Source organism: Petaurus breviceps, unplaced genomic scaffold (assembly GCF_028583685.1).
Source record: "Petaurus breviceps papuanus isolate PSGF00001 unplaced genomic scaffold, PetGlider_PUasm1.0 37, whole genome shotgun sequence".
In the NCBI taxonomy this organism is placed as follows: Eukaryota; Metazoa; Chordata; class Mammalia; order Diprotodontia; family Petauridae; genus Petaurus; species Petaurus breviceps.
In genome coordinates, this window is record NW_027186296.1 from 49,395,136 (window position 1) to 49,418,980 (window position 23,845).

Sequence of the window (23,845 nt, forward strand, 5' to 3'; positions counted from 1 at the left end):
AGAAATTACCATCCACCATTGTAGGATACTGGAAAGAGTTGATTGGATTTGAGATCAAAAGACCAGAGTTTGAATCCTGGCTCTGCCCTCATGGCCCTAGGCAAATCACTTAACCCCTGTGGTTCTCAGTTTCCTCATCTATAAAGTGAGGAGATTTGACCAGATGACCTCTAAGGTCCTTTCTGACTACTAGACTTGATCATATTAATATAAAACGGCCTCCCCAGGAAGCATTATCATTCTTTGGAGCTTAAGATGTTGCTTCCTTCTCAGAGAGCCCAGTTCTATCCTTCATAAGAAGAGGAGAGGAAGGGAACAAGCATTTATTTAAGCATCTACCATATGTTAAGTGACAATAGTGGGCAACAGCCACACCCTGGTAAAACCATCTCAGCAGATGGGCTAACCCAGGTTCAGGCTACCTGACAGGCCTCAAACCCATCAGTGAGTTAGGAAGATGTCTACCTCAAGCATGTGAAGACTTCCCCTAGAGGAACAGGCAGATGAGAACAAGTCGTTCTAATGGCCAAGAAGGCAGCTGAAGTGGGCACGGTGGAGCACTTAGAGCTTGGTCAGACACCAAAGATGCCAAGGTCATCTGCTGCATCCCGGGTCGTTGCCAGTCATCATGACTTTTGCCACTGTACTTCGATACCTCTGGAAGAAAGAGGGAAGCTGATGCCTTTGTATGACTCTGCCTCAGTTAAATCCAACTCACGCTTGAGTCAAGAGAGCCCCCCACAATGTTACTGGTCCTCTTCTAAAATGAAGGATGAACAACAGCTATGTGCTAAGCACTTTCATCTAATTCTCACAATAATCCTGTGAGGTAGGTGCTATAATTATCCCCATTTTTAAATAGAATGGGGCAGAAACAGGTAGAGGTTCAGTGACTTGCCCAGGGCCACACAGCTAGTAAATGTCTGAGATCAGATTTGAACTCAGGTCTTCCTCACTACAGGCCCAGTACTCTATCCACTGTACTGCCTAGCTGCCCCCAGCATCTCTTCTTTGAGGACAAGCTTCAAAACTATTTCCTAGCACCAGAAATTAGGCCTGGAGTGAGAAAGGCCCGAGTTCAATTCTGTCTCAGACACATAGTAGCTGTGTGACCCTAGGAAAGTCACTAAATCCCTGCCTCAGTTTCCTCAACTGTAAAGTGACCTACCTCCCAAGGTTGTTGTGAGGATCAAATAAGAAAATAGGTACAGTGCCTGACACATAGTAGATACTTAATAAATGCTTGTTTCTTTCCTTCCTTCTACCAAACATTAAAGAGTCTTTCTTTGCTCATTTTCTTTGTCATATTCTTACCTTTCAGACTTCTAACACAGGGTAGGATGTCCTCTCTGCCTTTTTAATTTGTTTTTCCTTTGTTTCTGCCTTGAAACACATTCCTTTCATTCAAAGAACACTTCTTTTTCCTGATAAAACTAGAGGAAAAAAAGATATTCCTTTAGTCCCACTTTCTCTACAAGTGAAGAGACCAGCCTGCATTTTTTTTTTTTGCTTTTTGGAGGACAATTGGGGTTAAGTAATTTGCCCAAGGTCACATAGCTAGGGTGTGTGTGTGTGTGTGTGTGTGTGTGTGTGTGTGCATGTTAAGTGTCTGAGGCCAGATCCAAACTCAGGTCCTCCTGACTCCAGGGCCCCCACTCTACTCACTGTACCACCTAGCTGCCCCCCAGCCTACATATTTTTCATACACATGTAGCTATTTCTTGGCACTAGCAGATACATAAATATTACATACTCTTTCTAGGTTACTAGAAAATTTCACTTATCTGCCATCCTAGCTTGACCTGAGATCCTCACTTTTCTTTCTTTTACTGCTAGCCCTTATGACTTAATTCTCATGACTGACTTCCATGGTAAATTTTTTTGCATTTAGGCATGGTCTGAAACTGACATTGGGTCCCTTTCTAAAATGAACCTATATTCTAATACTGTGTTTCCCCGATAATAAGACCTATCCCGAAAATAAGCCCTCCCCTTACTGTGTAAGATTCCTCTAAAATAAGCCCTCCCCCGAAAATAAGCCCTATTGAGATTGCTACTGTAGTGAAGGTGATCCCCTGCACTACACGCTACATTACAGTGCCCTCTGTATGCACCGTCCCCCCCCATGAAATGCACGCCGCGCTCTGAGCTGCATCCAATCAGAGCTGCAGCAGTGAGCGCGTCATCCTGTTCTTTATTGAATTCATTATTGAATAAAGGTACATTTTTTTGTTCACATTTACCTGTTTATTAAAATTGCTGTCAATGTTCATTAAAATAAGCCCTCCCCTGAAAATAAGCCCTCTGGTGTTTTTCTGTCCAAAAAAATAATAAGACAGTGTCTTATTATCGGGGAAACATGGTAGTACCAGGATCCCACTACATCCTTATGGGTCCTACAGAGTAGGCTTTCTGACATGGAGGAAGGTCCTAGGGTTATCCTCGGTCATAGTTCTCTTTTTCTACTGCCTAAGTCCTCTGGGAATGAATTGGTATTTAAGTGAATACAGTCTTCCTAAAGACAGGCATTAACTTAGTATGGTTATATTATTGTTCCCATCCCTTAACAGTACCTCCTCTATTCCATAAATGCTAAAATGGAATTCATGGCATAGAAGCAACACTTCAGTCAAGCTATAGATAAATAAAAATGTTTGAGTTTTAGTCTTTGAGATTATGTTGTTTAGGAAAATTTGGTTAAAAGAGATTATCAAAAACCAACAGAAGAGATAGTTGCTGGAACTTAGCTTTAAAAGCCTCTACCACCCCCAACATTTTAATAAAGTGTTGGTCAAACCTTGGGAAAGTTCAGAAAGTGACATGCTCATTGTATGGGAGTTGTGGGAAGTTTACCAGAGTCAAGATGTTTTGTTCATGGCATTCCTTAAAGGATCACTGGTTCAGAGCCAGAAGGGAGTTTGTAGGTCATTTGGTCCAACCACTTCATTTTACAGGTGAAGAAACTAAGGCCCAGAAATTTTAAATGATTTGCCCAAGTTTATCCAAACAATATTGAAGAGCTGGGAGCTGAACCAAGGTCCTTTGAGTCCAAATCCCTCACTATTTCCACTGAACCACAAACTTTTGGTTAGAACAGGCACTGGGCATGAGGACTGCCAATTCAGACTTGGCCACTGACCCAGTTTATGATAACATCTCGTCTTTCATTGTCTCTAAATTGTTAAGTGAGAAAAATAGATGTTTGTGAAGAACTTTAATTTCCTCCCTATGAAAGATGTTTGAGGGCAAAACATAATTGTGTTAGACTTTTGGTACAAATGTTAAATTCTGTCCTTTGTTCCCTTCAACAGTCTAGCAGGAGGTAGCTGCATTCTAGACTGTGCACCAGGCACATATTTCAATTCCGAGTTGATCAAATGTGAGAAGTGCCATCCTACCTGTCAAACATGTGTAGGTAAGTTAATTATCTGCAAGTAGGCTTTTATTTCACTGCAATCTACAGTAATAAACTGAATTAGCAGCAGGTAAATAGCCTTACTATGCTGAAATTGAAAAAAAAAAGTAGTGGTTCATGAACTTCAACATTTATTGTTGCTTTAAGACACAAAGGTATACTTAAAGCTGCCCTGCCTGGCCTTCTAAGCATTATAAACCAAATCAAGCAGTGTCTGTTTCCCATCTGTGAAATGAATGCTAAGTGCTAATGAGTCTATCTTCCCTTGAAGCTCCCTACTTGACACTGAATGCAGTTAATAACTAAATGGCTTTGACTTCAGAATGTCTATTTTAAAGATTGAGAAGACTTAAAGGCATTTGGGGATTATGAGAATGAATGCAGTGGCTTTCTGAAACCTAACCTGCATTTTCATTATGTGTTTTCCCTTTGAACATCTTGTTCCGATAGACACAGTTCTATAGATTTTTTATGTTAAAATTATTATCTTTCAAAAAAATTGAGTAGCACATTTATGATAGCACAGATATCTACTGGATTCAATTTTATATAAAATAGTTGGCAAATTCTCATTTCTTTATCTGCAGTCCCGTTCTGATGCCTCATTATGGTGTAAAGGTCACCCTGGGTTCCCAACAACTCTTGCCAGGAGAGCACAAACTCTACAATATCCTAGCAATTCAATCCAACATAATAATAGGTCCCCACTGTGTACAGGGCACTGCCTAGAGGATGAGGATCCAAAGACAAAAATGAAACAGTCCCCACTCTCAAATAGTTTACTATATTTTACTACACAGAATGTATAGAAATTAGTAGATACAAGGCAATTTAAGGTAGAAGAGAGAATTAAAGGCTAAAGGAATCACAAAGGACATAACAGAAACCTGATGAAAATTCTCTGTGAACTCAAGATGAAAGGGGAGTACTGTCCAAGCATGGAGGATGACTTCTACAGATGTGCAGAGGCATCAGTTGGAATGCAGGGTTCTGGGAACAGCTGGTAGACCAGTTTGACTGGAATACAGAGTATGTAGAGGGCAGCTAGGTGGTGCAGTGGATAGAATGCCAGCCCAGAGTCAAAAGGACCAGAGTTCAAATTCAGCCTAAGACACTAGCTGTGTGACCCTGGTCAAGTCCCTTAACACCAATTGCCTCCCTCCCACACACACAAAAAAAAATTAGAGTACATAAAGGAGAGTAATGTGAAATAAGGCTGGAGTTAGAGTCATATTGGAGAGACTTGGAGAGAAACAAAACTCTTTAGAGTCAGATTGTGGAGAGTATTAAACGCCTAGGGAATTTTTATTTTATCCTATTAAAAAATAGTCAGCCACAGAAAACTTTTGAGCAGGGGAGTGACATTGTCAGACTTATGCCTTAGGAAGATTCTATTTTATGAGCTATACAAAAGAAGGATTAGAGAGGGCAGAAATGAGAAGCAGAGAAATCAATTACGAAGCTATTTCAATAGTTTTGGCAAGAGGCAAGGAGCACCTTAACAGCGACAGTGGCCATGTACGTGGGAAAAAGAGAGATGTTACGGAGAGCAAAGAGGATGAGGAAGGGGGAAAAGTCAAGGACGACTCCAAGGTTACAGATCTATGTAACCAAGGTGGTAATAATATCCTTGTCAGAAATAAAGAAGCATAGAAGATAGGGGAAAATTTTGGAGGGGAAAGATAAGCTCTGTTTTGAATGTATGGAGTTTGAAATGCTGAAGAGGCACATCTCTGATGTGGGAATAAAGTTTAGGATAGAGATTAAGAATTTGAGAGTCATGTGTATAAACATTTTAGTTTGACCCATTAGAGCTAATGAGATCCCTAAAGGAGAGAGTGTGGAGAGAGGCAAGGAGGGCCCAAGACGAAAAGCTTTGAGAGGTACTCATATTTATGGAATGAGAAACAGCCGATAAATCAGAAAAGGAGACCAAATAGTATGACAGCCAAAAAAGAGTAGTATCACAGAAGCCAAGGAAAAAGTTGGAGGTGGTCAACAGTACTATAAGTTTCAGAGAAGTTAAGGAGAATGAGAACTAAGAGAAGGCCATGAGATTTAGCAATTATCCCTGGAAACCCTGGAAAGAACACATTTTAGTAGAATGTTAGGGTCAGAAGTCTAATTTTAAGTGATGGAGAAGTAGGAGAAGTAAACTGAGGCAACCAAAATAGGAGACTCTCCCTAGGACCTTGTCAGTGAAAGGAAGCAGAGTCATAGGATAATAGCTTGAGGAGATGGCAGGGTCAAGGTTCATTAAGATTAAGGAAGGAAACAGTTAATTAAGTCTTGTCCACGCACCCACCCCCATTCCTCCAAGGTCTATGATAACTGAGCAAGAGAAGCTTTTATTTCCATAGCTTATTAACACCAAATATGTGGATCCAGGAGTATGGGCATATGATGGAGTTGGCAGTAAGTTATGGCTGGGCATCTGAATTAGTAAATACCTGCTGACTAGATCCCATAGCCCAGACTGAACTCACCCTTTACACTGGCTCTATAGCTTCATCTCAGGACGTTGGTTATGAGGCACAACCATCAGATACCCAACAAGAGAAACAAGCACATGGCTCCTAACCTCTAAGTCTGGAAATACAGATACTCTGATAATTTTGGTGTTCTGAATCTCAAAATCTCTGTTGGATGTGAATTACCGATGGTATAGGCCCTCTACTGCCTCTGTTCCCTGAAGCTGTGAATATCATGTTTCTGAGAACTCCAGTGGTAGCTTAGTATTTTGGGTTGAGGATCCCTGTGGGGAAAGAAAGCTAGACTGAATTTATACTTTGCATCAGAAAAGCAGAAAAAAATCAGAAAAAAATTCAAATATGGATCCAGCAAGGGATTTTGTGTCTGTTACTCAAAGCTCAACCTAGCTAAGTTCAAAGAAACTAATCACCAGAAGGTTGGCCACTAGATAATAGATTTCCTTTGGCCACAACTTGTGAAAATTCATGAAGAAAGTATAGAGGAGTTGTAATCTGCATCTGTAAAAGGAATACTAGCACTGTTAAATTATAGTCTTTTGAAGTATTAAAAAAGATAATATCAGCTTTCCATAAAGGTATGTGTAGAATTGCATAAACGTAAAATTGTCTTGTAGATTGAAATCTATTTCAGGTCAAGTTGAATACTCTAGGCTTCCCCACTCCCTTCCCTTATTGTCTCAGTGTCACTATATTTTATATAACCCGTGATCTTATCCCTGTTTCCCAGAATCCTCATTATGGTGAGCTTTCACTGAAGTAGGAATTTAAGAATTACAATTCAGCAAAATAACCATTCACATCATGCCTTTCTTCTGAAGAGCCCAGGAGAGTTAATGTGTCTTCTCTTGTTTGACCACTTACTAGGCCACAGTTTAGAGATCCAGGTGCTCTCTGCATTTTCAAAATGTGGAAACCAAGTAGAGAAGGGAATTTACTTGTGTAGGATTACAGAATTAAATAGGAAGAGAACTAGGACTCTCCCATTTCCCACCCTCAAAATGTGAAGTGGTTATAAAGGTTGAAATTCTGTATATGGCACCATTCATTTTGCCCAATTAAACCATCTTCTACATTGCTCCCTTTACTCATAATGTTCCTCAAAACTTCAGTAACAGCCTACAATGTCAAGCATGTAGAACCTATTAAAGAAAAACTACTCTGGAAACTTAAGAAAATATTAATGTATCAGCATGCAAGGCTGTTGTACCTTTTAAAAGAAATTTTCACCAATCTTCAGAAGGCAACATGGCTTAGTGGCTAGAGAGCCAGCTTCAAAACCTGGATTCTGGTCTTCTCTGCTACATACTGGCTATGTGATTCTGGGCACAACACTTAATCCTTCAGTTTTCTAGACAACTCTCTAAGACTATAAGTTGAAGAGAAGGTACCAACCTACATCAGTAGAGGGTGTTTCCTCATTCCGAAGTTCCCTCCCTTGCCAACAAAATCAAGCATCTAGTCCTTATTCCTATGATCCTCTAAATCCTCAAAAAATCTCTTTCTGCTTTTTCCAGTAATATGGTAGCCAGGTACAATTTCTCTTGTCACTTTCTTCACAAAAGTCTTTATTGGCTCCCAATTCCTACTTAGGGTAGAATGCCCTTTGCCTGGCATTCAAGGCAAACCTGTCTTTCTAGCTAAACTGGACTATTTACCATTGCCTGAGCAGACCTCAACTTTTCCCAGTTTTGTTCACCCTGTTCACTCTGCTTGAAATGCTCTTCCCTCTAGCTCTGCCCATCCAATTCCTTTCATCCTTCATGATGGAAATCAAATACCATGTCTTACCTGAAGCTTTCCTTCAACCTTTCCAATTCCCATAGCACTTGACAAGTATTTTACCGTAATTCACTTTCACAAATATCCTGTATTATAATTATTTGTGTACAAGTTTGTTTGCTTCCCCTGATGTGTGAGAGCAAGAGGCATGATTTGTTAGCTCTTGTATTCCTTCAGTGTTTTACATAGACTGAAATAGCTGCTCAAGAAATATTCGCTGAATGAATGAATGTCAAAGGAGTTCTTTCTTTCACAGTATAGTATGAGCTAACCTTTTCTTCTTGAAATATCTTGACAGATATATATGGAGCTTACTGGAAAAATTAAGATTTTGATTTTCAACCTAGTCATCAAACATGGACCTTGAATTCAGTTATCCTGTCTAACCCTAAAAGGTGATTTCAGATTCCACTTTCAGTTACTGTGGCCAATTACTCTGTTTATTCCTTGCTGATTAAGAAGAATCTTAATAGATTCAATCCTGAGGGCCACTGTTGAGAATGCTGGATTTCAGGTGAAGGAAATTTTAACCACCTGTGCTCTTCCTTTTCACAGTGTTTTGTGATTTACCACTTTATTTGAGTTTTTATTTTTTTTTGGAAATGCAGGCTCCAAGATTGCCGTCAGTGGAATTGCATGCTAACTTTAATCCTGCTGCCTAAAATGGCTTTTTATCATGGATAATGTTTTGAGTGTGGCGGGGTGCTCTTCTCATTTCACCTCTGCACATCACTCCTCTTTTATTCTTTCTCCAATCATGCAGTCATTTCAACATCTCACTGCATTACTCTTGATCACTCCTCATTATTTGTTGTCACACCCAATATAGCAGCATCTGTATGCTTGAAAACTGTGCTCTCTTTGCCTTTGTTCTTTTTTTTTTTTAAATCCAGTGCCATGGTTGAAGAGTTGCTCTAACTGAAATCTAGGGACTGTCTTCAGTTAATGTCTTTCCAACCTAAAATATTCTACTGACAAATCTTCCTTTCTTGTTCTTTAGCCAGTTCAGTCTATAATCATTAATCTCTTGGATGGTATTTGGAGGTCAAATGCCATCTTAATGTCAGATTTTGAGATCCTTCCACATCTCTTGTTTGTCCATGATTCTGAATCTGTGAGGCATGGCCTTCTAGAACATCAGAGTCTGCAGTTATTCAATTGAACACCTGTGCCCAGGTCTAATGGTCCATGCAAGTCTTAAAATCCCTTTGTGCTTACCCTTTGGGGAGTCTTAGAAGGTAATGATATTGTCACTATATTTCAGTCCCTCGACTAGACATACTGGAGACATTTCTGTCATGGTGAGCCCAGGGGAAATGCCTAGAGAGATTGAGGAACAGAACTATGGGCCCTTGAGCATAGTTGTTTGATGGGGGAAAAAATCACCTTTTTGTTCACCATTTGTAAAGAGCTACTGCTGCAAGACTAAGAATTTTAAAAAATCTACTAATCCTGTCTAGAGTCTAATTTTCATCACATTCTATCTACATGTTGTCTATCTACATGTGGTTTAAGTAGCAACAGAGATTTGCAATAGGTTGATTACAAACAGGGTAGCAACCTGCCATCTTTGCCAAACTGGAATAAAGAAACTTAGCCACTATGAGTTTAACCAGTGCTGTTTTGAAACAAATATTACTTCTATGTCAAAAAGTAATTTTCTAAAGCTTTTTTGCCTTTTCTTTTTTTTAGGCCAAATCTGTGATTTAATTGACATAAGAAACTCCCAGGAATGAAACTCTTATCTACTAAACAATGCAGATCAGAAATTGTTCTGCAGCCTATAGTCTTGGAGAGTGACCTGGGCCAGTGAGAAATTAAATGTCACATAGCCAATGTATACCAGTGTCTTAAACTTTGATATTTCTGGTTCTGAGGCCACCTCCCCATCCACTACACTGCACTATCTCTCTTGCCTCCAAATAATTTGGATGACTTGGAAGTTTCCCTAGTCATACCCAAGAATGAGTCATTGCATGTGATGGATGTAAAAGAATGCACTAGAAAGACTGTAATGATTATCCTATTAGTGTGACCTTATGATGTATTACCAGAATACAAAAAGTTGGTTGAGATCCTGGTAAAAGAAAATTTTTCCATTGTGCCCCTCTTATCAATCCTGACTACCTCCTTGTTTGCCAAATGCAAATCCTAGACACCATTACATTCCATAAGTTTTCTTGAATTCATTCTATATTCCTTTGGGTTTGAATTTCATAATTTTAAAGAAATAGGATTATTTACATTTAATTTTCATGTATATCCTTAAGGGAATAGATTGCTATGATGATAGTAAAATGTCTAAGCAATTCATGTTCACTAGCTTGAATCCCATTTATCAAATGTGGTACATTTCCTGAAACTAACTAAACTGTTCATTGATCTTCTTGGTAAGTAAAAAAGAAAGCTGACTTAGACTTTGTTAAGAAAATTCGTCGGGACAGCTAGGTGGCTCAGTGAGTAAAAGTGCCAGCCCTGGAGTCAGGAGGATCCGAGTTCGGTTCTGGCCTCAGACACTTAACACCCACACAAAAAAACTAGCCATGTAACCTTGGGCAAGTTACTTAACCCCAATTGCCCTCTAAAAGGCAAAAAAAAATTCCTCTCTTTCCTATTCAAATATAAATATCCAATAATATGTTATCCAATAAATATCCAGTCAATATAAATAGAATTCACTGTGTTCCCTTTCTAATCTTTTTACTTATTCTTCTTACCATTCATCTTTATATTTCTAGATGTATTTCCTTGTTTAGGTCATTCATGGTCTTTTTCTGTATTCTAAACTTGGAGTGTTGTTGCTAAGTGGTCTTAGAGGTCTCCTTTTCCCTAGGATCGAGAAATATCAGAATAGCATTTGCTAGGATATGGGTCCCTGAGAAGTAGATGATCTTGGATCTCTTTTTTGCCACAAGTTTTACCACAATCATGAAACTAAACATAGTGTCATAGACCTGCCAAAAGATCATCCTACAACAGGTTTTTTTCCTCTAGGTAAGTAAATACCTAAACCTGGTTTTCTCATTTACAAAGATCTTCAGGCATGGCAATTCCAATACTCTGTCTGGCCATTGTTTCTTCACTCAGAGAGTACTGCAGAGATTGTTTGTATAAAATCACAATCTGGCAACAGATTAATTGGGCTTCCTCTTGCTTTGGGTCTCTTGGAAGATAGGGAACAATTCATTAGCATCCTTCTCATGTCCTTCATGTGCTTAAGAAGCAAGTCATCCTTTGGTCTTCTCTGTTAACTTTTCCTCTTGGATCAGTTTTCCATAAAGTCATTTTGACTGTCTTTCACTGGAATCTCTCCATTTAAAATTTTCTTTTTTATATTTCTTATATTCTTTTTCTTTTTTCTTTTTTTAATTTATTTTATATTCTTTTTAATTTTATTTTATATTCTTTTTGTTTTTTAAGACTGGGTCTCCCATCTAACCCAGATGGGCAGTGCAGTAGCCACTTGATGGTCCAGTCCCTCCTCTGACTGGCAAAGGAGTTTTTCCCTGCTCCATTTCTGACCTGGGCCAGTGAACCTCTCCCTATAGGCAACCTGGTTCCTCCCACTCTCACTCCAACTGACTCACCATACTGGTACCATAGCTAGTGCAGAAACTTGGTTAGCATGGTCCACTGCAGATCAGAACTTCCAAGCTCAAGACATCTGTCAGCCTCAGCCTTCCTAGTAACAGGGTTCGCAGAAATGCCCTACCACATTCAGTTACATGTTTATTTTTAATTTATGGAGAAGAAATATCAACCCAATACTATATAAATGGTCTAATTGTCAATATTTAGGGAATAACTATATCTCTTCTTAGCTCTTGTTCGTTCAGTGTTCCTCATTTGCAAAATGAGGAGAATCTCACAGAACCTCAGCATTTCAAAGAACCTCTGAGGCCACCTAATTCATCTTGTAACCAAACAGCAAACCTTTATATTCCAGCGATTATCCAGCATCTGCGTGAAGACATTTAGGAAGGAGAAAATTATAAGGCAGCACTTTGGGATAATTCTAATTGTTAGGAAGTTTTTCCCTGCCTCAAGCCTTAATCTCCCTCTTTCAACTTTTACCCATTCTCCTAGTTCTGCCCTCTGGAATCAAGCAGGACAAGCTTGATCACTCTGCCACAAGACAGATCTTCAAATACTTGAAGACAGCCAGTTTGTCTCCCATGAGTTTTTTCCTGCTCCACCCTAAATATTTCCTCTTCTTTCAACTGATTAATATACAGTATGCTCTCAAGCTCTTTCACTATTCTAGTTGGCCCAGATACTCCCAAGTTCATCATTGTTGTCCTTAAAATGTTGCACCCAGAATTGAACATGTAGTCTGAACTGAGCCAAGAAATACAGCTATCACCTTCCTAGTCCTGGTCATTATATCCCTCTTAATGCAGTCCAAGAGAGAATTAGCTTTTTTGGTTTCTATATCACACTGTTGACTCATACGTAGCTTGCAGCCCAGTGAAATCTCTAGATCTTTTACAGATGACCTGCTGTCTAGCAACATTTCTCTTTATTTGTATTCATATAATTGATTTTTTTAAAATATAAGTATATGATTTATATTTTGTGGTCATCTTATTAATTCCAATATTCTAGCCTGTTGAGAAATTCCAAGTTCTGTGTCATCTAAAAATGTAATAAATATACCATCTTTTCCTTCTTACAAGTCATTGGGTTTTTTTTTTTTGTCTTTAAATATGAAATAGCACCAGGCCAAGCATATATCCTTGGGGCATACTACCAAAGACTTATTCCCAGTTGACATCAAACCATTAATGACTACTCTTTGAATCCAGCCATTCAACCAGTTTGTAATCCAACTAACTGTATAATCAAGCCTTTATTTCCCCATCTTGTCTGCTAGAATTAACATGAATGACTATCAAATACTTTGCTAAATTCTAAGTAAATTTTGTTTCAACATTTCACTGCTCTGTCAGTTTAGTAATCCTGTCAAGAAAGGAAATGAGGTTAATCTACCATGATTTGTTCATGATGAAGCCATCTACAATTTTGGTGATCATTGCTTCCTTTTCTAGATTTTCACTAACCATTTCCTTAATAAAATATTTTAAAACTTTGCCAGGAATCAAAACCAATTTCATTGGGCTATTGTGAAGAAGTCATGGGTAATGTACTGAGAAGGAACACAAGCATTCAAAGGATGTCAGGCAGTTTATTACTCATGGTATTCAAACATATGGCTTTTCAAATACAGCCTCAGACAATTAACATAAAACTAGCCATGTGACCTTGGACAAGTCACTTAATCCCAATTGCCCTGCTTTCCCCCTCCAAAAACTAAAAAAAAATAAATAAATAATAAAATAAAATAAAATAAAAAATAAAAAAACCCAAAGATATGGTCTTTCAGATCCCCAGGCAGGGGGCATGTGTGCCTCACTCAAGAGTATAGAGTTCTGGATCTCTGCTCTTATATCTGATTATTGTTACTGGGCAGATTCACAGGGACCAAGTGGGAGGGGGACCTTAGGGTAGTCAATCAGTGGGTGACCCTGACTACAAACCCTCCCTACTTTATCAATCATATGGGCACTGTGATTAGGAAAGTATGCTAATTTTGCATACGTGGATTAGATGAAGTTTGTTAAACTGATTATAATCAGAATACCTAAATGAAGCTGACTAAACCAGTGATTGGACTGTATTTGACAACAGGAACTTCTTGGTACATAGACAAGTTGTCAATGATCAAACATGGAGTCACTTTTGTCAGCTAGGGCATAGCAATAGTCCAATCCTCATAGCTATGATTTATGGACTCCTCTCTCTTCAGTTTGTTTTTGAAAATCAGAACAATATTTGTATTCCATGAGGCCTTTGGCACCTCTCTGTTTTTCATGATGTATCAGAAGTCTCTCATATATCATTCATAAACATAAATCTCATAAATCACTCATATACAACAAATCGCTATAGCTCAGCAATAACATTTGCAGATCTTCCCATGCCCTTGGACACAGTTTGTCAAGGCCTGATTGTTTGAACATGTCAAGAGTAGCCAGGTATTCTCTTACTATATCCCTAGCTATCTTGAATTTCAATTCCTTCTTGGTCCTATTTGTCATTTCTTTTCCTATACAAAGATCATTGACCTCAGCAGAGAAAACAGAAAAAAAAGAATTGTCAAATGGTTTGGCTTTCTCTCACAGTTATCATTACCTGTTATTGTCATTTGTTATATTTCCATCCAGCCCAAGCATTGATGTTACACTTTTTTTCATCCTACTCTTTTCCAGAAATTTACCTTTTAGAAAGGTTTTGTTGCTTACCTTAGTTTTCCTCTGCTTTATCACATCTGAAACCATTAACTTTATCATCCTCAAACAATTTTATAGGATGCCACCCTTTTAGATTCATCCTCTCATATCTGTTCTTGTTTTCATCCTATATATATATATATTTTTTTTTAATTCAAGTAGATCAATGACTTACCTGAGTATCCACATTAATCTCTTTAGACCATTTCCTTTTTTTCTCATTAAAATTATTTATCTCTGTATCTTCAGGATTTCATTCTTGAGAGCTTCCAAGCCTGGGGGGGTGGAGCCAAGATGGTGGCATAAAAGCAGGAACTTGCTTGAACTCCTGCTCCAATCACCTCCAATACCTACAAAATATGACTCTAACCAAAATTTAATACTACAGAACTCACAAAGTGACAGAGAGAGCTTCCAAGCCTTCTTGAACCAACTCCTTCTATAAAATTGTAGACCATGTTATCCTACCCATCTTTTCTCTGGAACATTTGAAACTGATTCTCCTGATGATTAAGTATGTCTGACTGTGCTCAGCTTTTCCTTTCACTACCATAAATTCTGAGGGAAAGTGGTCATTTCTATCCAAGGTTCCATCATTTTTACCACAGCAACCAGGTCCTCCTTGTTAAGTCAAATCTGGGCTAAGAATAGCACTTTCCTTCAATGGTTTTATCCACATCTTTGAAGGATAAGATTATCATTAACATTTTGTTGAACTGAATTGAATCATTAAGTATAAAAATAATCAACTAAACTACTCTTGGAAAAGAAAGATAATTCAGTTAATTCAAGTCCTTCATTCCTCCTATATCATGTGTCTTTATGTACTGATAGTATGACTTTTCTTGAATTCCCCAACTGTTTTCTAATTAAATCTGTGTGATACTTCAGTGACAATGTTGCTCCTGTTTCTATCTCCATTATGACATGGATTCAAGGCCCTTCACCAACCAGATTCTCCTCCTATGGACACTTTTTGGCTTCTCAATATCATTCTTAAACTCTGGCCCCCCCAGAACTGAACACAATATCCCAAATAAATCTTCATGAGACCTTCCTTATTCCTAGAAGTTATGCACCTCTTAATTCAGCCCAAGATCAATTTTTTTTGGCATCTATAACATACTTCTGATTTATTAAGGTTGCTATGCTCTAAAACTCTCTGATCTTTGTCAGAAAAACTATTATCTCACCATGTATTACCCATCTTCTACTTGTGAAATTGATTTTTTGTACCCAAGCACAATACTTTACATTTATCTTTATTGAATTTCATCTTATTAGTTTCAGTCCAATTCTTTACCCCTTCAAGATCCTATTGGATCCTGACTTCGTCTTCCAATGTGTTCGCTAACCTCAGATTTATGTCATCTGCATGCTTTTGTCTAAGTCATTGAGAGAAATGTTAAACAACATAGAGCTAAATATGGAACCCTGAGGTACTCCCATTGGAGAACTTCTGCCATGATGACATTTTTCTTGCTCCTCCAACCTCTCTTTTAGGAGAGTGATGAAGCTTCACTTTGAGCTTAGATAGCAATTATCTTCCCATGGCAGAAAGACACTACTAGAAGCAAGATCCTTCCTTAGTGCTTTGTTTTTCTCTTGCTAATAGTTGTACTTTGTAAGAACTACTTTTCATTTTGTCAAGGGCACATTGGAGATAGTTTGTTTTCAAAAGTACTTCTGCTTCCTGTATGAATAATAAATGGAAAATTATCTTGCAACATTAGTGTTCCCTATTATACTTGCAAACGGTGTTTTCTTGACATTTTGGGACCCCAATCTTAAATTGTCTTTCTGCAAACTAAATACTGCCCTCTTTATTCTCTGTGTATACTCCATCTTCCTTTTTGAAAGAAAAAAATTATTCTGAATTTAGGAGGACTTCAAATAAAGGGCCAGTCATATCTATGTTAAAATGTAAATGTGTAACCTTAAGTATTGTTAGAGCACAGTAGAATTCTATGGAAGTTACCTTTAAAATGCAGGTGCATATTTTGAAGTACTGATGCAAAATACTGTGAATAATTATATCTCAAGAATGAAACAAAACCCAATTTTCCTAACTCCTAGCCCAGTGCCTTCAGCAGGTTGTTGAAATCCATCCTCCCTCCAGGGTAAGTGAACACAAGCCCTTCCAAAGCAGCATTCCCTGGTTTCATGAATCAAGACAAGCAGCTAGAGGGAAAGGGATAGGGCTGGAGGGGTGGTTCTCTTTTCTTCCAGAATCATTTTGGCCCCAAGTTAAGTTTCCTATATTCCCTGTTCCCCTGGGAAGTTTAAATGGTTTATTAGGGAAAAGCTTAAGGGAAAGAAAAGTCATTGAGAGGAAGGAGTATTTCCATCCACTTTTACTACTTTAGTGCCTCCACCCTGTACCACGAGTCTCCTGGGGTAGATCATGTAGAAAGAAAGAACTTCTAGCCTTGGGGAAGCATTTCAGATGACCCTGTGGTGGCCCTTCCCCTCCCTTTTCTGATGTGCCCTGCCCACTGGCCTCATAGGGTGCCCTACCACACTTTCAGTTGAGCATTCACAAACAATTCCTGAGTGCTGAGCCTCAGGAAAGTATGAAAAGCCAAGGAGGGCAAAATTTGGGGGGAAAGAAAAGAACCCTGGGATCTAGGAGGAAGAAGCATCACTATGAAGACACTGAGGTCCACCAGGGAGAGAAGCTCTGTTTCCTTTCCCTTCCCTCTTCACATACTGAGGAAGGAAAGGCCCTTTGCAGCCCAGTGCTAGGCCTTGTCAATGGAACCCTAAGGAATTTCTGCAGACAGTCTCTGATCACTCAATGATGGTATTCCCACCCCTACTCCCATTATCACTAGCTCCTTCTTGGCCACCACTCCACTGTTAAACTGCCAGGCATCCTCCAGACTTTCTTCTACTACTGATTACACATCTTGGTAATAAAGGACAAAGCCAATGCACATGCCTCTACCCACACATTTGCAAAGTCTCTTCCTACTTGGCCCATATTATCTAATAACAGTTCTAACAATCACGATAACAGGCTAACGAAGCTCATCCAGAAACTGTGAAATAAGGGTTAAATGAGAGAATGTCAGCAAGTACAGCATGAGATATGTTCAAAAGCAGCATGGTATCATAGCAAGAGCTCGAAGGGGGCAGCTAGGTGGTGCAGTGAGTAAAGTGCTGGCCCCAGAGTCAGGAGGACCTGAGTTCGGTTCCAGTCTCAGACACTTAACACCCACATAAAAAAACTAGCCGTGTAACCTTGTGCAAGTTACTTAACCCCAATTGCCCTCCAAAAAGGCAAAAAAAAAAAAAAAAGAAAGAAAGAAAGAGCTCTAAACTTGGAAACAGGAGACCTAGGTTCAAGTCCCAAGCTATCGTACCTCCTACTTATGTGATCTTAGGCAAATTACTTCATCCCCATGAACCTTAATTTCAGGGATAATAATATTTTCACTACCTAATACAAATGTTATAAGGAAGGAGCTTTATAGACTTTGATGTATGACAAACTGGTGCACTATTATCAGAGTTAGTATTACATTTTGACTTTGCTTCTATTCATTTTGACTTCCCCAGGCGTATCATTATTAGTCTTGATCTACTGGACTTATGAAGTACTCAAATATTACCACTTAAGGAGTGCAACCTAGAGATGCACTTAAGCTGCCTATCCAACTTGTTCTTCTAACCCAAGGGTTACTGGATTGGGCTGAGAGCCACTGTTACCTCTCTGCCCCCCTTTGAACAATGTGGCATTGATACCACACAGAAATTATCATTTGTGGTTTTAAAAATTGGCTTATTTTCCTGTATTTTCCAGGGCCAGGCAAAGAAGAATGTATCTATTGTGTCAATAATTTTAAAATCCATGAGAAGAAATGTGTCCCGGGCTGCAACGAAGGATTTTATTTTGCCAAGGTGCCAGGTTTCCTGCAGAAAGTGTGTGCAAGGTACATAATCCCTTCTTGGAAGTTCTTGAGACCAAATAGGATTGTGGTTCATTAGGTGACAATGAAGCAACTTATATGAAACACAAAACTTGCATATTTGATGTCTATGTCCCCACAGGAGTGGGGTTTATGTGTAGGCTTTGTGTAAGCTTTTTGTGTCCTTTATCTTATTTCGTCTCCATACTAACCTTTCAAGGCAAGGATTTTCCTCATTTAATAGATGAGGAAAGCAAGAGAGAGCAGTCTGTGATTTGCTCAAGATCACAAATCCAGTTAATGACAAAGCCAGGATTAGAGCCCATGCGTTCAGAATTCTCTATACTATATCACAGATATACAAGTATGGCCTCTTCAAAATGATATGGTTTATATTGTTACTGTCAGTGAAAATGAGCACAAAAGTGACAACAGATAGTATTTTATATAGCACTTTGTGCTTGCAAAGCTCTTTACATGAGCTTTCATAATAAACCTTAACAAAGTAAAAACACCCTGGTAAGGTAAGTACAATTACTGACCCCATTTCATGGATGAGAAAACTAAGACCAAAAGAGGTTAAGTGACTTGCCCAGCTAGTAAGTATTTGAGGCAGAATTTAAACCCATAATTTCCTAACTCCAAGTCTGTAACTCTGTCCATTTTTCTGCACTGCCCTTTCAATAGCCACATTTGTCCTAACTATATATAAGCTTGTCCAATATCAGTGAGGAGGGGCAGCCAGGTAGCACAGCGAGTAAGAGCACCAACCCCAGAGTCGGAATGACCTGGGATTGAATCCAGGCTCAGACACTTAGCACCCACCCAGAAACACCTGGCCTTGTAACCTTGAGCAAGTTACTTAACCCCAATTGCTTAGGGGCAACCAGGTGGCACAGCGAGTAAAAGCACCGGCCCCAGAGTTGGGATGACCTGTGATCAAATCCAGGCTCAGATACTTAGCACCACACCCAGAAATAACTGGCCATGTACCTTCAGTTCTGGATCTGTACATAGAACCTATGAGTAACCTGGTATACTTCGGGCAAAATCCAGGGAAAGAAAAACTCAGTCTGAAATAAGGTCATGACCAGTAAAGATCCCTCAGAAAGACTGTTATGAGCAAAAGTGTTGAGCCCCAGGATCCAGCTAGATTCCAAGCAAGCAACCAGCACTGTATAATTCTGTCTTTGCTCCATCAACTCCCCACAGCCCATACCTAGGATATGGTTTGTTCTCTTCCCTGCTTCCCTTGTAGCTATTATGTGCTACAGGCCATAGAAAAACACAAAAACAGGCTCACCATTCTGCAAATAGAGCTTCTTAAACTGTGATGTCAAATTCAAATAGAAATGAGAGGGCCATTAAACCAACACATAAGAATCCCTGTGGGCCACATGTTAACTTAGAAAACTACATATTAACATTGTCTATGTTCTTTTGTATTTGTATTTGTTTTGTTAACTATTTTCCATTACATTTTAACCTAGTCTGGGCTACAGTCTGGAGTGTCAGGGCTGTAAGGGCCTAGACTGTGTTTTTGGCATCTCTGACCCAGACCATGTCTCCCAGCTTACTGATTGTCTCTGCTGAGTCAATTGAACTGTCTTACTTTTGTATTTAAATCTCCATGACCTAACATAGTGCCTAGCAAATTAAAGCTGCTTAATAAATGTTTTTAATTAATTGAACAATGCTTCTGGACACTGACGGCTAGACTTATTAAAAACACTACCTCTTCCCAAACTTTAGAAAATGTAGCAGAGGCTATCTTTTAATTTTAGCTGTTCTAAGTATCATTCTTGTTGTGACTTAATACAGTTATTATATGCACCCTCTGTTGAACACAATATTGGTTTAATTTCGTTAGTGGCCCTTTACCTCAGTTCAATCACAAAGACATTCCTTTGACTTTTATATACTAAGTGCTATGGTAACCAAGAAATATTTTAGGTTGACTTGATTTTCTAATAATCTGGAGAATAAGACAGACTTTCCCCCTTCCCTTTCCCAGTGGACTTGTATTTTTTCTCAAGTACAACTGCTTCGCCTTTCTAGACAGGTACTTGCAAGGAAGAGAGTATTCTTTCCTTTATTAGTGCTTGTGATGGCCTTGAAAGAAATCCAACTCTTGACAAGCCTTGATCCATCACTTTTACTGATTATGTCCACAGGAGTTCCTCCTCCATGGCTGCTGGTGGGCTTGATGTAAAGGACTGTCTTTTGATAACTGCTGCAGCTTGTTTCCCCCTTTTGCTTTTTAAAAGAGATTTACTAAGATAATGAGAGAACAGTGAGTTATGTACATTTCTATGATCTTATAAAAGACCCAATTTTGGTGGTGATTATTTTACAAAAACACTGATGTATATTTTTACATCTTTAGTTAGCTTGCAGGCCTAATTTGCTCAGCTTCAACTTTCCTTGCTGAGTCTTGATCTGGCCCCTGAACTGTTCTCTGAAGCAAACTCTTTACTTTTAACCAACCAGATGGTTCTTGTATAATTAAACTAAATATGCCTAGCCCAGGGAAAGCTTGGAATTGAATGATAATAATCTCTTCCATTAATAATACATCCTCAGTTGAAAAGTATGAAAGCTATTCTTGTTTCTTCTACAAGTTCAGGGATTTGGTGTGAACACTACAGGTGGGCAGTAAGAAGTACCACCAGCTCTGGAGTCTTAGCACCTAGCTTCAGGTCCTGTCTCTGTTATTAATTACAGATGTATCCATTGGCAAGTTATTTTATCTTGGTGGGCCTCAGTTTCCTCCTCCATAAAATGGGAGAGCTAAAATAGATAGGCTCTTTCCACTTTAAATCTATGATCCTATTAGTGTGTCCCAAAAGCACTTGAGGTAGAAGGTGGCCACTATTGAATCAGCCATGGTGAGAGAAATTCTGGGGTAATTGATAAAAACAAAAATGGTTTGGGAGATAGAAAAACCTGGTATTAAGTCCTGTTTCAGATACATATTGGCTTTGTGACCCTAGACAAGTAACTTGAGCCCTGAGCATCTTAGACAACTCACTAATTTGCAAATAAGGTGCACACCTGCATCAGTTTAGGGAATTTCTTCAAGCTTCCTACAATTAGATCACAAATCTGGTCCTCATCCTATCCTAATCTCAACCATGTTCAGTTTAATAGCTGAAGATAAGATAAAGTACCTAATTTACTGGCCTATCATGTTACTTTAAAAATTGGACTACTGATGAAATGTTGAATGCACTGACATTTCTTGAAATATATATGTATGTTTATATTTCTTATATGCATTATATATATTCATATATTATATGTGTGTGTGTGTATAATCTGTATAAAGCTTTAAGATTTATAAAGTACTTTCCTTCCAACCCTGTGAGGCAAATAATACAAGAATGATCCCATTTCACAGATGAGGAAACTGAAGCAGAAGCAAGTTGACTGACTTGTCCATGGTCATACAAAATATCTAGGTGTTGAAGTCAATATTCAAACCCAAGTCTTTCAAAGCTCTACTATGTGCCAGGCACCATGCTAAGTGCTGGACATCAAAAAGTTTAATAATAGCAAATCTCATTAGTTTAAAAATGCTGCCAACTTTAAGGATTCCACTTGACCTTACACATAAAGTTAAGAGGCATCCTTTCAGTATGCATTTAATAGGACAAATAATACCCATGGAAATACCTTTACCACTTCTGCAATTCCCTCAAGATTCTTGCCCACTTCCCAGAGCTTTTCCTCATCCAACCCAGCTTTTATTATTGGTATTCCATTAAAATCTACCAAACTGCTATTGAAATGGAGTATTTTCCAGGAACAAAGAACACCAACATTATTCTATGCACAGCAGGTGCTTAGAGAATACTTATTAAATACAAGGCTGATGTGAAAACTTCAAGCCAAGACATGAACTTGCTAGTAACAATACAAATTAACTATTCCATTTTCCTTACTTAAGGTACTATTCAGGAAACATTATTGGACCCTTAAGACCTCTTTTTTGTCCATAAATAAATCTGACACAGACAACTTAAATTATTCAGCCTTCTCAGCATCCTCTGTGAAATCCTACCACTGTAGCGAATCCAGTCCTTTTCTGACATTGATAAGAAAGGTGATGCAGCAATTTGAGAAACTGTGAAGGCCTGTTCCCTAAGAACTAGACTAAGAAAATCTGTTCAATTGCTTTAAGCCATATAGTTGCAGCTATTTAGTTTAAAACACACATATAACAAAACCACTAAAACTCTTCTGGATGTGTGACTTCTCTGTTATCAGAATGGAGATCCTAGCAACAAGAATATTTGTCAGTGAGGCATAACCCAAGTGCTTGAAGTTCCTAGCAGAAGTATTATCTGTCATCATCATCTCTATTACAAGTCTTTAAGTATCTTAATTTTTTCTGTGTGGGACAGGCCAAGACAAGACAGGAATGGAGAGGGAGACCATGCCATATCCCAAACATATTTACCTTAAGCAGGAGAGTGATATGGTCAGAACTCTACTTTGAGTATAATCAATATCTTACCATTTTCCTGTTTCCTTGAATCAGCTGTCTTAATATGGAGACTCTGTATTGGATTATCTGTTTATACAATAGTTTAGGCATCACCAAAAGCAACCCAGAGCACTCAGCAGCATGTTAGGGGACTTGGGAAGTTTTTGAGAGCATTTCCCAAGTGAGTTTATGACTTTTTTTCCTCCAACAGGTGTGAAGAAAATTGCTTACATTGTGAAGGCTCTAGCAAGAATTGTGTCAAGTGTAAAACTGGTTTCATGCTGGTTGGAAACACGTGTATAGCAAATGATACCTGCAGCAATGGTCAGTAACCCTAATATAACTGAACCGAATTGCACTTTTACTATATACTGTCCAAAGTTCCAAAATAAGAGAGGAAGGTGTACCCAACATAAGAATTATATCCTTAAGGTTGAATATTATGAAGTTTTGCGTAGGACTCCATCTTCATTACATCATTTAAGAAAAAAAAGAGAAGAGAAATTCATCTCTTCTATCATATTTTTTTTAAAGCAATCAGGGTTAAGTAACTTGCTCAAGGTTACACGGCCAGTTATTTCTGGGTGTGGTGCTGAGTATGTGAGTCCGGATTTGATCCAAGTCATCCCGACGTTGGAGCCGGTGCTCTTACTCACTGAGCCACCTGGCCACCCCTAAGCAATTGGGGTTAAGTAACTTGCTCAAGGTTACATGGCCAGGTGTTTCTGGGTGGGTGCTAAGTGTCTGAGCCCAGGATTCGATCTCCAGGTCATCCCAACACTGGGGCTGGTGCTCTTACACACTGTGCTACCTGGCTGCCCCTCTATCATATTGTTTTTAATATTGAATTGAATTTCTTAGGAATTTTCCAGTTGATTCCTTAGAATTTGAAAATACATGGGGGAATCTTAGAGATTACACAACCTTTATTTTGTAGGTAAGGATATTGTAGCATAAAAAGGTAAGGTGGCTTGCTCAAGGCCACACAGCTAGTTAGTTACAAAACTGAGACTATGGACATAGGTCTTCTGAGTCCTGGTTTGGTTATCTTTCCACTACTCTATGTTTTGTCAAACCATTTGAAGATTCCCTCCTTTCTGAAGTATCATCTCACCCACTGATCAAAATCACTGGCTGGACAATAGAAGCCCAATATACTATTAGTGTTGTTAGTATTTTTGCTGAATGTTTTTTTTTTTTATTTTTAATGTCTTGCACTGTTTCTAACACTCCAGAAATATGATGGCCAATATAGGCATAATTAAAATCTAAGCCAGGGGTGGGGAACTTGTGACCCTAAGGCCGCACATGGCCTTCTAGGTCCTTCAGTGCAGCCTTTTGACTGAGTCCAAGTTTCACAGAACAAATCTTTTTATTAAGGGAATTTGTTCTATGCAGTTTGGATTCAGTCAAAGGACTGCACTTGAGGACTTAGAGAATACATGTGGCCTCAAGGCTGCAGGTTCCCA

General features: G+C 38.7%; 1 protein-coding gene across 2 annotated transcripts in view; it reads left to right on the forward strand.

The window, feature by feature from the left end:
• The window catches only part of PCSK6 (proprotein convertase subtilisin/kexin type 6), a 251,900-nt gene that overhangs the window by 225,871 nt on the left and 2,184 nt on the right, over positions 1-23,845 (forward strand). For both annotated transcript variants that reach the window (XM_069098448.1, XM_069098449.1), the window contains 3 exons: positions 3,312-3,415; positions 17,782-17,911; positions 22,588-22,700. In XM_069098448.1, the coding sequence (XP_068954549.1) occupies positions 3,312-3,415; positions 17,782-17,911; positions 22,588-22,700 (347 nt within the window). The remainder of the gene's footprint in view (positions 1-3,311; positions 3,416-17,781; positions 17,912-22,587; positions 22,701-23,845) is intronic.